The following is a 14,659-nucleotide window of genomic DNA, read 5'->3' on the forward strand; positions in this document are numbered from 1 at the left end:
AACCACTTCATACTCTAGTACTAGGAGAGGCAAGATAGTAATAATTTAGGCACAGTTGTGCTTTAGGGCATTCCATCTTAAAATTTTACATTAATTCCCAGACACTTAATCCTAATACATTGTGCTCTATTGAAACATACTTATCTGCAAGTATTACTGGGTTGGGTAGGCAAAATCTTGGCATTAAAAAAAAGAGAACTGAACTCTAGCAGGAAACTTCTGTTAGCAGATCTGCTGGTGGCCTAATTTATCCGTATATCATTTGATTGGTAATCTATATAATAAAGCACTACTCCAAGGAAAGGATAAGATTTACTGAGAGTGAAATCCATCATGTATAAAGTGTTATTAAAACAATTGTGCTAATTATAATTTCAAAAATTATTACTTTGTTTTGGATCCACTCTGATTTCATTACAGCTTTTATGGCCAGATGGGATTATTTAACTAATCAATGATTCTACAACTAGGATAGTCCACATAGAGCTTGCAATGAGATATGGCATGCACAATCCATTGAAATGATTTATTCATACTTATTACAGACAATTAATGCTCTCATTTTAAAGCAATGTAGAACAGTTAAATGTGCAATTTGATTCTGAATGAACACTAGAGACCTTTAAAGGAACACCTTTCTACAAAAGAAGGCCTGCGGGAAATGACACTGATTGGTTTTGAAGAAGTGATTCTCTCATGGAGGAGATATAACTCACTTCAATCAAGTAATTAGGGTGTGGGAGAAGGCTGTAATGTGGAAGGCTACTCTTAGCCTTCCACTGCAGCTCTAGCTTCTAGGCTGGATGGCTTTAGGATTGTCCATGACACATTGTCAGAGCAACCCAAACCAGAAAACCTAGAGCTAGTGGTTCAGAGAAGGTTTCAGGCTGGTTGCCTTTGGTTCAAACTGTGGGCATTTACCAAAGCCACCCAGCCTGAAATCACATCGGCTACTGCTACAGCAGAAGTTCCTCTCAGCCTTCTCCCAATCCTCAAGTTCTGCAAAAGAATACTGAGAGGGGCTCCAAGGAAGAATGATAACATAATCACCAAGGGGCCATATTGCTTCACAAAGCAGCTTTGAGGTGCTTTCACTGAAGTGAAATATCCCTTCAAAGCTTCACACAGCCCTAGCAAATATTTCAAAGCTTTGTGAGGCTCAGTGGATATCTTGTAGGTCCTCACTACTAAAGGTTTACAATGGAATTGCCATATTCAGCCATATTTTATGAAATACAAATACCATGATCCAAACACTCATCCTATAATTTCTCCTTGGTTCCACTTTTTTTCCAAAGAGCAGAAAGTCCAGCTTTTTTCATATAAATAAAATACTAGGCCTATATAGCACTAAGATTCATTACAAAAGGTGCTTTGGAAGGCATTGGAGCATGAGCAAGCCCTGTCTGCTGCTCTTTAAAGCAGCCATATAGCAGCCATTTGATCCTGGGAAAAAGCATGGCTGCTTTAAAGATCTGACTAAGGTCTCCTAGTATAGTGGAGTATGGAGGTAGCCTTGAAGAAGATACACAACAGTCATTATGGAAACAGCACCTTAGCCCTGAAAAGGAGAAGTAAGTGACAAAGACACTCAAGACCCCCTGCGTTGTCATTGGTATAAGAGAGGGGAGAGAAAATCTGTCAGGCTGTCAAGGTTCTGTTATTGTGCCCTTCAACAGTTCCAGCAGTTTTTATTGTGTCTGTTTTCTGGCCTGGCCTACCCTACTGAGCTTTTTCAACATCAGTGGTCAACGTTACAGTAATCATAGGAAAACACAATTGCTTGTGAACATGTCAGAACTTGCAGAAATGGTGAAACTGACCTGTTTGGTCAGAGAACAAACAACAAAAACTTTTATGAAAGACTGGAAACCTTATATGGTTTTTTTGCTGAAAGAAGAAAAAAATGAATCAATGATTTATGGATTTGAACATTAAGAAACATGGACTAAACAAAGGAGTGAGGATATTTGTAAAATATTTAAGCGGGAGGAGGGACAATAAGAATGTACTTATCTGTTGAAAAGAAGGTCAGAGGTCACTTATATATTTCTTAACTTTAGTTTCCTTTTTCTTTTTCCTTCCTTCCTTCCTTCCTTCCTTTTGGTTGTCTTTATCATATGAAAACTCTTAATAAATATAAATTTTTTAAAAAGGAAAACACAATTACAATTCTGATTGTACCTTGTAAGAAAAGAACAATGGTTCACTGGTATTAGGAACTGAACTTTCCCAGAAGTAATCACATCATTTGTCTCAGAGTTAAACTGAAAATAACAAGGATGTAGTGGATAGAAAGGAAGGAAAGTTTCTTTGTAAACATCTAAATTGGGGGCAGCTATGAACTGAAAGAGAAAAGTATAAATGGACTCCTTCCTGTACCTCCCATGTCCCACAGATAATTAAGACTCCAAATGTAATAATACTGTTTTGCTACTGGAGTGGTTCTATTGACAAATTCTTCTACCTGAACTATTCTACTTGTATACCTGCCATGTTCCTGCTGCATCCTTTCACTGGTAGATCTTCCACACAAGTGATTATGACCTAAATATCAGCCATATACCCCCATTAATATTAGTTCTCTCTACAGAAAGTCACAATATTCAGTTTGTCTAAATGAAACAGTAAAACTATCTAACAGCAATCAGATTTTTTAAAATGGAAAACATGGCCTTGATTCTTAATCTATTTGCTGCTTAACTTTTGCATGCATTTGGTTTCAGAATCTATTTACATGTAAGCATAGTAAATCAGATCTATAAGAAGGAGACTACTACTCTTGGCAGGCACAGGTCTTGAGAAAGTAAAGATGCTAATATACTGTTCCCAGAAGGATTAGGCAGAGTTGGGTGATCACTCTGTACGGAGTGGGTGGGGATGCAACAGTAGTCTCCCACTGTTCCTTTCTGGTGAATGACTCTGTGTTTCTGGAAAGTACCATAAGCCACAGCATTTAGCTCCCTGCCCTACAGTGAGCATTTTGTCTCATCAATACTAAAGTGAGATTCAACAGCAGTCAACTTCTATAGGTCAAATAAAGGACTCAAATAAAGTTTTGTCTTTTACATTAGGTAGCATAGTATCTTGGGCCTACTCTACTTTCCTACCTATATTTCTGCCTCTAGAACATTCTGCCCCCGGAGGTGAGGCAGGCCCCTTTGCTCCCGGCCTTCCAGAAGAATTTGAAAACCTGGTTCTGCCACCTCGCCTGGGTGGGAAGGGCAATAGTTCTTCCGGGGGTGGCTGGCACCGTAGAGCCCTCCCCAATGAATGAGATCTTCACTACTTGGATTTTATATCTATTTATTCTCTATTTATATCAGTTATTTATGTTGTAATTTTATATATTTTATGGTTTTAATTGCTGATTTAACTGTAAACCACCCAGAGTCCCCCTTTTTGGGGGAGATGGGTGGTGAAAGAAATTTGAAAATAAATAAATAAATAAACCCATTTCATCTTTCTGAAGTATCTTGTTCTTTTAATGGAAAAAATAAGTTAATGAGCATAGCATGCCACAAACTGTGCTGCAGCTATTTTTAAATAGTCTTCTGTGACATAAAAGTGTGCTTTTTCTATTAGGGTGATAGTCTGGGCCCAATGCATGAGTCGCTGGCTAATACTGATGCCAAATCTTCAACACATCTCCTGGTGAAACTGTAAGGTTAAGGAACATATGGTGATAGATGCCCCTCAAGCTGTTCTAGAAAGTTAAGAACTAAAGGATTTTTATGAATATTATAACACAGCAGTGACAATAAAGACATTCCAAAGTCCTGATCTGCATTTGAACACTTTTTGAATGCTGTAAGCCTTTTTGGAGAATCAGTACAGCCCCTTTGTTACATAGCTATGTTCTTATTTCTTCAATGTCAAATAAATTGAGTAAACATAATTACCTTCCTTTGAAAAGTAAATAACAATTCATAGAGGCAACTTTTATGTGGACCGTGGCAGGCAGAGAAAGTTAAAATTTGTTATCCCTCTCTGTCCTCTGCAGGGATGAGAAAGATTCCTCATGTGAAGAAGATGGGCCAAATGATTCTAATGAGCATTCTGGACTAGATGAACCAGGTGTCCACTCAAGAGCCAGAATAAAATCGGTTCCCCCTTGCCCTAGACCTTCTACCAAGAACTCTGATTTAGACTTAGCAGAATGTTTTCCAGGCCTGCTTGAACTACAGCACCACTAAGGAGAACTTCAAAAAGCAGAGAAGTCCCAAAGTATTTGGTTATCAAGAGACAACCTTGGGAATAAAGGCAGATTTTATTATCTTGCAGCAAGATCCAGCTTGATGAAAACCAGTGGAGTTTAGATGAACCCACTCATACCCCTCGATGATCTTCCAATCAGATCAGGTTCGATAAGCAACATCTGAGTAAGGGTGGAGTAGTAATAGCTCCTAGTATGAATTCTCATCTGAGAGTAGTTCATTATCAGAAGCACTGCTGTTGTACTTAAGTAAGTATGGTTACCTACTCTTGAATTCTGACAGACTTCTCTAGCAGACTGACATTTTGCTGCCTAGACCTGTGGTCTAGACTCTCTTGTCTTTACCATCAAGAACCTCAACTAGGACATGAACAGGCTTGCCTCTGATTCCTTGACTGACTTGCTGACTACATCATTAATTCTTGTTGGAAGCAGACCTTATACTGTACAATTAAGCTTTCACCACACCCAGTGCCTAATCTAAGATGTGAAAACCCTCCACCCATTCCTACAGCTATTACTTGTAACAAACAAACAAACAAAGTACCTTGATTGTAGTCATATGCTTAATATGATGTCCAGTTTTATTTTGAGTCTCATGAGTCTTTCTGGCTTGGTACAACTCTCATTCTTACGTTCCTTTTAGAGGACAATGAAAAACATATGATACTTTCCCTTAATTGTAGCAATATAGAAAACTCTGAGATTTTTCTTGGCAGAGAAGACATGTAACATACTTTTGCAGTTATATCTATGATACAGGCTTTTTCCTCCCAAGCATGGGAAACAGCCAGTGTATTTGAAGTGAGTTTTAATCAGAATAGGGTCCTTTTTGTTTTAATGCTTATTTTAACAAGTCTGCCTCTATACCCTGTACTTACAAAGAATTAGTATAAAGTATTTACTGCACATGAAGATGTTACTTGTTTTCTATCTTGCAAGTGTGACTCATCTCTTGGGAAAAGATTGGTAGAGACATTATATAGAAAGTGCCTCTGCACAGATACTTTAGTCTGTGGTACAAAGTTATTTGTTTGGAACTCCTCTCTATGAATCATCTTCTAAACCTCCCAAGTATCGCCAAACAGGCTGAGTACATAAGGGTGTGATAAAAGACAGAGAAATGCTTTACTACAGATATATATATATATATATATATATATATTTTATATTAAGTAAGCAGGATTGTAGGAGTGCATCAATGTTTCTGGGAATACCCAAACTACTATTGCTATAAGACATTATTGCAATGCCCCAAAGAGGCTTACGATACCCCAGTCATTCCTTAGATCACAAGCATTCCAAAGAGATTCCTTGGAAGGCTACAAATACAGAACAAGAGTAGAAGAAAAGATGTGCTAAAGCTGATCCTTGTTTGAATCTTAAGAACAAGATTATGAAGCCTTGGGAAAGTCACAGTTATTAAGGATACTAATGCTGCACTACACCCAGTTATTCATACTGAGTGCTTATGCTCTCTAATAGCCCGTATCAGCTATTCTGTCCAAACTGGTTTCATCCATTCAGGTCCAAAGCCAAACTGCCGCCCAAAACAGAATTTTCATCTATGGGTTCTACTCAGAATCAAGTGACCGGATGGGAAGATGGTCCAGTGCTCCATCCTTTCCAAAAATCCAGGGACATACATATCCACTATCCTCCTATCATTTGCTAGGGGAACCTGGGAGAACTGTCTATAACAGGTCAATCATTACAGCCTCCTCAGTCTATCAGGAGTGTGCTGACTGGTTCTACTATACTTAAGAAAATTCCTGGTTGTGAAGTCAGGAGCAAAGTTGTCCAATTGTGATTATCCAGTTGTGTTGGATTATGACTTCCATCACTTCCTACCATGTAGTTACTGCTTGTAACGCAGGCCACCTGGAAAGCATCAGACTGTGAAAGATAGCTCCTGTGATTTAAACCACTTTTGCCAGATCTTCTACTTTTTAAATGTTATTCATTTTGATGTCACAAGCATCCCAAAATGGTTTACATAATCATAAGGTAGGATAACAGTCTGTCTCAGCATTGGTTTTGATGTAAAAATAAGGATTTGCATATAAAATAAAGCAGGATACTACTGCACCCTCCACCTCTTACAGAAGGAAGTTTGGGGTTCTCCCTGATTAATTCTAGGATTGTTTACTTATGGTTTTCTGTGAAAAACCTGGGCATTATGAGGTTATGGTGAGAAACATCTTCTCTCACAGAACTACATCTGTGAACTACATCTGAGAAAGAATAATGATAGTTAGATGCCTTTCCCCACTATGCTATTCCCTTTCTGGGTAAGCCACATTATGCGAGGTTGTAGAGAGTAGGGAAGATGACTTGACAGAAATATGTAAGAAGAATACATAGGCAAAAGGCAGAGAAGTAAGTCCAGAGAAATAAGATGACATCTGGAAGTGACTCAGGCAGATGCCTCCTTGATTCACTGAAGTATAAAACGGAGGAGGAGGCACAGCACTATGAGACCTGCAAGATTCTGTTAATATAGCCAATCTCAATAAAAGTAGTTTAGCCTTCCTGTGGAGTTGCTCTACCAAGTCGGGGATACAAAGGTACAGAAAAAGAGTAAGTGTTAAGCAGAAGTAATTATAGGCAGTATGTAAGAAAGAAGAAAAATCTAACTGAAACTAGTCACTAGATACCTCCAGAGACCTGCCACCCAGCACAGCTGTCACCAATCAAAGCTTCCACGTAATGCTTTTCAGCAAGGCAGAGAAAAAGTGGACCAGGCTATCAGCTTTAATTGTACCTGTGGCACATGCAGCATGCCTGCTAACAGAAAGGGCATAATACCAGTCAGTTTGGGCATATTTTGGCCACAAGACCAACCAAAACCCAGCTGTATCCCAAGTATGCTCACATTGTTCTATGCAAGTCAGGAACTTTAATCAAGAGACCACATACAAGCCAAAGTACTGTCCCCTGCATCCTACCAGCTAGGAGGTATGGACGGGGTACTGATAGATACTTTACAGTACAAATATACTAAAAATGTGACAAAGAGGAGAGGAAAGTCAGGAGTATATCACTGTGAGGTACGTTAGATTGCTAGTTTCCATTGCCACTGCCGTGTGTGAGAGAAGCGAACACACAAAGCCAGCAGAAAGAGGTTCCTATCTAACAGCTAATCCAGACTTTTCCAACTAGGTGTCTTCCAGGTGTGCTAGGACTGCAATTCCCCAAATTCTGTACGGGAAAGGCTGGTTGCGAATTGCAGGAATTGTAGTCCCAGCATCTCAGGAGAGCAGCCGATGTGCTAGGACCACAGCTGCACCAGAGAAGACTAAACTGCTGATCTCTGACAACTGCTGTTGTGGGAACTAAGCTGTCTTCCCCAGCAGAGAAGCTCCTTTTATAAAAGGCCCATGGATAAGCGTTGGAAGAAACGAAATGCAGGGATGTTCCACCAGAATGCACTCTTATCCAGGGAGCTTTACTTTTCTCACTGAGCTGGAAAGAGTTCAGGCTTATCTCTGATCAATATCCACTGTCTACAACTACAATTGATGTAGCTCACCGCTGATCTGCAGCATCTACATTGAAAACATCTGGAAACTGGTAAAGTGTGACCAAGAGCCGAAGGGTTTTTTTAGCTTTCTACGAGGAGAACAAATATTCCTGCAAACCCAAAATGACACTAAGCTGCAGATGGAAATCTGAGTTAAGCTATTACTTAACTGCTAACTAGTGTGCTTTGGTCTCTTCCAATGTTCTTTCCTCATCCCCATTCCCACACTTCTCCTAACTGCCTTTTTCTGCAGAAAAGTGGAAGTTTTCTGTCTGTTTTCTTCGGCATGATATTGTGATGTTGGCTGGGCGCACTGCTGTTTCTGAAACAACTGGGTTAAGACAAAATTGAGATTATCCTACTATGAGACTTCTGGTGGGAACATGGCAGACTGAACAGCCATACCTGCGAGCTCTGCAGGCAGAACTGGCATTGTGGTGGGTTTTTTGAGCTCAGGCTGGTTCCTCCTGAAGGCCCACGAGCATTTTTCCAGACCAAGGAAAATGCTCGGAATTGACCCATTTTTCCTCTGGACAGCAAGTTGCAACCAGGAAATTGTAAACAGCATTCACAATCGATGAGTAAGTCTTTGCTGGGAGGCTGGGATGTCACCATTTCCAAGCTGTGCTGCAGCCTTAAAGGGACATTAAGTCCAGCCACCCCATTTCTAAAGCATCCAATTTATTTTTTAAAAAGTATTTTTACCCTGAGAGAGGCTTTCTACATTAAGGAGAAATGATCTGTCTTGGAGCTTATCGTTATTTTTGTGATTTTTTTTTAAAAAAAATTTAAGCTTTGGTTTTGCTTTCCACCCAATACTAAGGAGGGTTGAGAGTACGTTATCATCGCCCTGTTATTATTTTTGCGCTAATTTTTAAGATTTTTGTATTTTTCCTACACGTTGAATCTGCCGTTCTGAACTTTTACTTTCCTGCTGCTGGGAACTGTCTGTGATCTTATCTTAACTCAGTTCGGAAATTTTCCATTACCTTTCACTTCTGCCAGTTAAGTATCTAGGGGGCGCCATAACTTACTGCCTCAGACATGGAGGATCTTAACCAGGCTTTCTCTGACTTTCACCAAGATATCAAAGCAGATATTAAGCAGATTTTTTCTGATTCCTGCCAAGTTATTATGCAAGATATTCAGAGCACTGTGGAAAATATGTGGTCTAAAATGTGCCATCTGGTTGGGGATGTTGTGGATGGAACTGAAGAATCTAACAGCTATGGAAATGTCTCTCCCAAGAGTGAGATTTGGACTTCTGTTGAAATCCTGAATGAAATTGACAATGCTGAATTGAAAAACTTAAAGGGAGAAATTGAGCTGCAAGACATGAATGAATTTGACTTTCTGATGGAATGTTACAGAAAAGAAGGGGTTATTATTTATGGGAGGTTTTTTGAAGAGAAGCCTGTGTTGATGAGGGGAGCAATTTCTTTAAGAAAATAGCTCTGTGTTTGTTATGGGGATATGTAAATGTTTTGTTCTATTTTGAAGCGGGTTAAAATATTTATCTGAATCATCTTTTGGCTTTGGATGATTTTATTTATCATTAATGATTGGGATTATGATTATTAAAGTTTTTTTAAAAATATTAATTCATGTTTCTTGTATTATTAATTATAATGGCAGAAAATTCACAAGTTTGTTTTTATTTTTGATCTTTATTATAGTAGACAGGAATGTATAGAATAGTAGTAGGAAGGGAATAATTAAGTAATTGTTATTTTGGGGGGGAAGTTGATTAGGTGATTTATACTTTTTCTTTTCTTTTAATATAAGGGGAGGGAACAATGGCATTTAGTGATTTTTATAATGTGCTAAGGGGTTGATTCGTAGAAATAATGTGATTTTGGTTTAATATAGAGTAAGGGATTGATTATGAGAAATTGCTTTATATCCTTGATGTTTAAAGTCAGAAGTCACTTCTCTTTGTAATCTATTTAAAATTTTTCTCTTGTGTTTTCACACTTTTTAAGTTTTTTTAGGTTTTTTTGTTTTTCTGTATCTTTTATCTTTTTCTGAAATTTAATAAAATTCTTTTTAAAAAAGATTATCCTACTGCTCTACTTCAGGGATAAAATAGTCTGCAGTGTAAATACGCCCTTAAGAGGGAACTGCTTATCTCCTTTCTGGAGCCAAATGATTCTAGTTTTTTGTACCTGCTACCAATGGGATCCTACCACAAATACTGCTCTTAGACTTGTGATAGGCCCAAACTAGAGCATGCCATCCTCATGGATTTGCCCAGGAAATTCATTTGGTTTTATTTTAGTCCTTTTAAATAGAGCAATAAATCCCAAGTAGGATGCTACATATGGAAATACTTATATACACTGTGAGCTGCAGTACATGGAATGCCACAGTATTTACTTACTACATGTGATTCTTACAAGCACCATCTTCTTTAGTCTGAGGAAAGCAACCCAAACAAGTTGTTACCCAGACAACTTCTCTCTGCCTCTCTCCTTATTTTGAAAAGCCAACCCTTACTCCATAACTCCATAATCCCAGCCACCCCACAGAATAGAACAGATACTTTATTTCTATACTGTCTCTGTATATATCCACAGGACATTAAGGATTGTCTTATTCCTGATTTCACAGCTTGAAGCAATTCCTTATTTTTTAAATGTTGTGGTCACATCCCCAGATGTCTCCCAGGGCTGTAATTCTATGAGAAGTGCCAGGAGCTTCTGGGAGGAGGAACACGGTTTCTGATGTGTTAGTTGTCATCATAAAACAGCAGGGCAAACGTGCATTTGCTAAGCTGTGCATATGAAAACTGAAGATTTCCCAGTGAATCTATACTCAGGGGGAACAGAATGGACAAGTACATCAAAGAAAACTACCTATGTTGGTTTAGCTTGCCAAAATTAAAAGAAAAAGCACAACCTGTATACATTTGACCCATTTAATTTTAGCATTATTTTCCTTTTGATGTAATACAGAATGAGCAGAAATATGCATGAATTGGAAATCAAATGTGGCATTTGTCATCCTTGATTCTTTTCCATTTCCCCCTAGGAGCCAAAGACACAGCCTCTTTTCTTTCTTTTTCTTTCTTTTAAGAAGTTTCAAAAAGTCATGCCCTCCCTTTACCATTTTGGACGGAGAATTTCCTGTATACCAGAAAATGAAAAACAAGAGAGTGTGTATATGCAGCACTGTGGCTAACAAATATATGGTCCGGTTCTTCTTCTTCTTTCCCTGGAAATCAAAGCCAAAAGAACTTTCTGCCCGCCGTGCCAGCAAGAAAATAGAGCTGCTTCTGTTAGTCAGGTCTTCCTGCGAGGTCAAAGAAAACTCTGCCCTCTCCAGACGGGAAGGGAGCGATCCGTTCTTTTAAGCATGCATAGAAAGCAGCTTGCCAACTTACGGTACCTCTTGGCAGACAGGAAATGAAAAGGAGCTGCAGGAGGGCTGCGAGTCCTAGATGCCTCCAGGGAGCTGGGTCCATGCTGCTGCTGCTGCTGCTGGCCGCCCTTTGCAAGAGCGCGCGCGCCTGTTTCCAGAGAGGAAAGCAGGAGGGCGCGGGCAGCCGAGCCGAGTCCTTTCGCCTGGGATCTCACCAAGTGGTGATTCTATGAAGGGTCTCAGATTTCAAGCCTCAGCTGGCTCCCCTCATCTTTCGAAGAAGGAACTATCTTCCAGGCTCGTCAGACGGCCAGAAAAACACGACGACGTCACCCTCCCCCCAACTACTCAGCGGCAACTTTAACCCTTTGTCAACGCGGGCAAAGCCGTCTGGGGGTTGGACGGAGAGGACCAGCCAGAGACAGAGCAGCAGTCTAGAGCAGCTTTAGACTCCAAGGGACAGAAAGCGGGGGAGGAAAGAGTGGGCAACGCGTTGTGTTACCGAGGGGAAACGTTGCTGGGAAGCGATCCTGACCTTATGAATCCGAGAGCAGAGTGCAGTTTAAGAAGAACGCGCCGTTTGGTCGTGTGCAGAGTGCACCGCGAATGGCATGGAAGGGTGCTTAGGAAGGGCTGGCTCTACCTTTAATTCAGCTAACTCCGGTGCCATCGAGGGATCCGTTCAGCCTCTCTGCCTATATGGTCGTTGTGGATGGAAAAGTCCATTCAAATCATGGCACTCCTTTCCATAACCATTCCAAAGGCATCTGAGAGAAGAGTGAAAAGGGCCCCAGAGACTGAGTGAACAGGGAGCACAAACAGGAGTTTGGCAAAGGTGTTGGAAAAGGAAGAAAAGAGAGGAACAGCCGAGGTGGGGGAGACACTGTCGCTGCTGACACTTTCTGAGTGCTGCTCCTTGACTATGGATTGTTTTTTGAGGGCGGTTGATTATCCATTGTTCCTAACTGGAGCATCCTATTGGCCTAAGCAGCTCAACGGAAACCAGTTTCCAAAGAAAGATCACTGAATAAGTGAACAGGCAGACCAAATAAGAGAACAGTGGAATGGAGATCAAGAAGGAGGCACTTTCCCCCCCCCTTATTCCTTTCAGCTGGTCTAGATTACAGTAGTTCTCATCAGAAGGGCAGCTTCTGGGAGCCTGCAAAGAAAAGAGGGAAGCTTTGCAGGGAAATTCATCTGGGGGAGTCAGCAGGGGAGAGTCCAAGCTCTTTCATGGACAGCAAGGGAAGCACTGTTGGGATCTCCAGGGTATGTGCAGTACTTGTCTTCCTGCCTGAAGTAAATCCAGAGGACACCTGCTGCAAGTGCAAATTTGGAAGAAAAAATGAGGGAAGAGTGGAGAAATTCCTGGACAGGATACCTAAAGCTCTCCAGAAGAGGCAGAGAAGTGGGGAAAAATCTAGAGAACAGGAGAGACTCCCTCTGGCAGGGGCAAAGCATGAATGCAGGTGACCCAAAGAAACAAGTGGATCAGGAGGCTCCCATGGATCGAAGCCAGGAGCCATCTTGAGAAATACAGGTAGTCCTCAATGATGCTAATTGGGACTGGAAACTCCATTGTTAAGCGATGCGGTCATGTTGAAAAACCATGTGACCACACTGCTTAGCGATGACAGTCCCAATTGCCGTGGTTAAGTAAGGACTGCACAGGTCATTAAGCAAGGACTTCACGTGACTGCAACTTGTGATTTCCTGCTGGCTTCCCCACTGAATTTGCTTGTGCAAAGCCAGCAGGGAAGGTTGCAAATCACAATCACATGACTGTGGGACCCTGTGATGGTTGTAAGTACAAGGACTGGTAGTAACTACCACTCATTCAGTGCTGTTGTAAGTTTGAATGGTCACTGAATGAGTGGTTGTTAAAGAAGGACCACCTGTAAGAGGTGTGTCATAGTGGTAGGCAATTCCTACTGAGAAGAACTGAGATGGCTGTTTGCAGGTCCAATAAAAAAGAACAGACAAGAGGTGTCTCCTCTGCCAGGTGCCCATATGACATGACACGCAACTGTTCAAACTTGTTGACTGATATCCTTTCCTCTTAATTCGTGTAGGGATGAATCACATACCAGAAGACACTTTGAAGGAATCTCCAGAAAGTGCAAGTCCTTAGGCAGGACGGTGAAGGAACTGAAAGTGTTTTCATCAGTCCTTCCAGCTGCGGTTCAGGGCACAATGAGCGAAAATGGGATCCTAGAAGTCAAAAACTGGCTACATAGGTAGAGATGTCAAAAATGTTTTTATTCTTTGACAATGGCACATGCCATCTCTGTGAAGGACTTCTGAGAAGACATAGGCTACATCTTATGAAGAGTGGGAAGGAAAAGTTTGGCTGGTACTTCATCAATCTAATCAGGTGTTAAACTAGAACAAAAGGAGGACAATGGAAAAGGCCCTGATTACTGAATATGCAGCCAAGGGCTGTGCCAAAAAAGCAGAGCACAGAGGAAGAAGGGAGGCAGAGGCTGGAATATTGCAGGAAACCAGAACAGAGGCCATTAGGTGGTGCCATTTTAAATCTTAAACCCCACTACGTTAATACATAGAATACTGGAAATAAACAGGAAGAATTAGAAACTCTAACTTAGGAAAATGAATATAATGTGATAGCTGTCACTGAAATTTTGTGGAACGATAGCTATGATTGCTGTGTAGCCCTGTGTAGCAATAAGGTTACAATTTATTCAAAAGGAACAGACCTGTCCAACAGAAAAACTGGGGTAGCCACTGCATGTAAAATAAAAATACATTTGTTCAGAAGTTTAAGAATTGGAGTGGAGAAAATCTTTTAAAAGTGTTTGGATAAGAATAAAAGAGAGAAACTAACATAATACTATCATAGGAGTTTATACTAAAATGCAGACAGAAGATACAGAATAGATGTGGGCTTCTTATGTCAGATGACCAATTTTTCAAAGAGGCATGCAATAGTGATCAAAGGAAACTTCAAGTATCCTGATACCTCCTAGGAGTCTACAGGTAGTCCTTGCTTAACAACCACAACTTGGAATGGAATTTTGGTTGCTAAGCGAAGCAGTCATTAAGCAAATCTGACCCAATTTTATGGCCTTTTTTGCAGCGGTCGTTAAGCAAATTACCACAGGCATTAAGCAAACCACATGGTCATTGTGTGAATCACGCTGTTCCCCATTGATTTTGCTTGCCAGAAGCCAGCCAGGAAGGTCAAAAATGGCAATCACATGACCATGGGATGCTGAGACAGTTATAAATGCAAACCAGTTGCCAAGCACCCAAATTGTGATCATGTGACTGCAGGGATGCTACAATGGTTGTAAGTGTGAGCACTGGTCATAAGTCTTTTCAGCACTGTTGTAAGTCGGAACCATCACTAAACAAATGGTTGTTAAGCGAGGACTCCTGTAATTTGGCCAAGACTCAGAGCTCCCACAAATTCTCATCCAGAGTTGATGGCAACTTTATCAGAAGGTGGAATCAAAATCGGGTTGGGGGTGGTGTCTAAGGTCTAATCCCCATCAACAGGGAAGAATTGGTTGAAAAAGTGAAGGTGACTGGGAGTTTGT

General features: G+C 40.6%; 1 protein-coding gene across 1 annotated transcript in view; it reads right to left on the reverse strand.

Annotated features, from left to right (window-relative positions):
• Window positions 1-11,285, reverse strand: part of PAMR1 (peptidase domain containing associated with muscle regeneration 1) — a 79,553-nt gene extending 68,268 nt beyond the window's left edge. The window contains exon 1 of the mRNA XM_063289609.1: window positions 11,127-11,285. Coding sequence (XP_063145679.1) covers window positions 11,127-11,202 — 76 coding nt within the window. The 5' untranslated portion in view covers window positions 11,203-11,285. The remainder of the gene's footprint in view (window positions 1-11,126) is intronic.
• Window positions 11,286-14,659: the final 3,374 nt, after the last annotated feature.

Source organism: Candoia aspera, chromosome 1, assembly GCF_035149785.1.
Source record: "Candoia aspera isolate rCanAsp1 chromosome 1, rCanAsp1.hap2, whole genome shotgun sequence".
In the NCBI taxonomy this organism is placed as follows: domain Eukaryota; kingdom Metazoa; phylum Chordata; class Lepidosauria; order Squamata; family Boidae; genus Candoia; species Candoia aspera.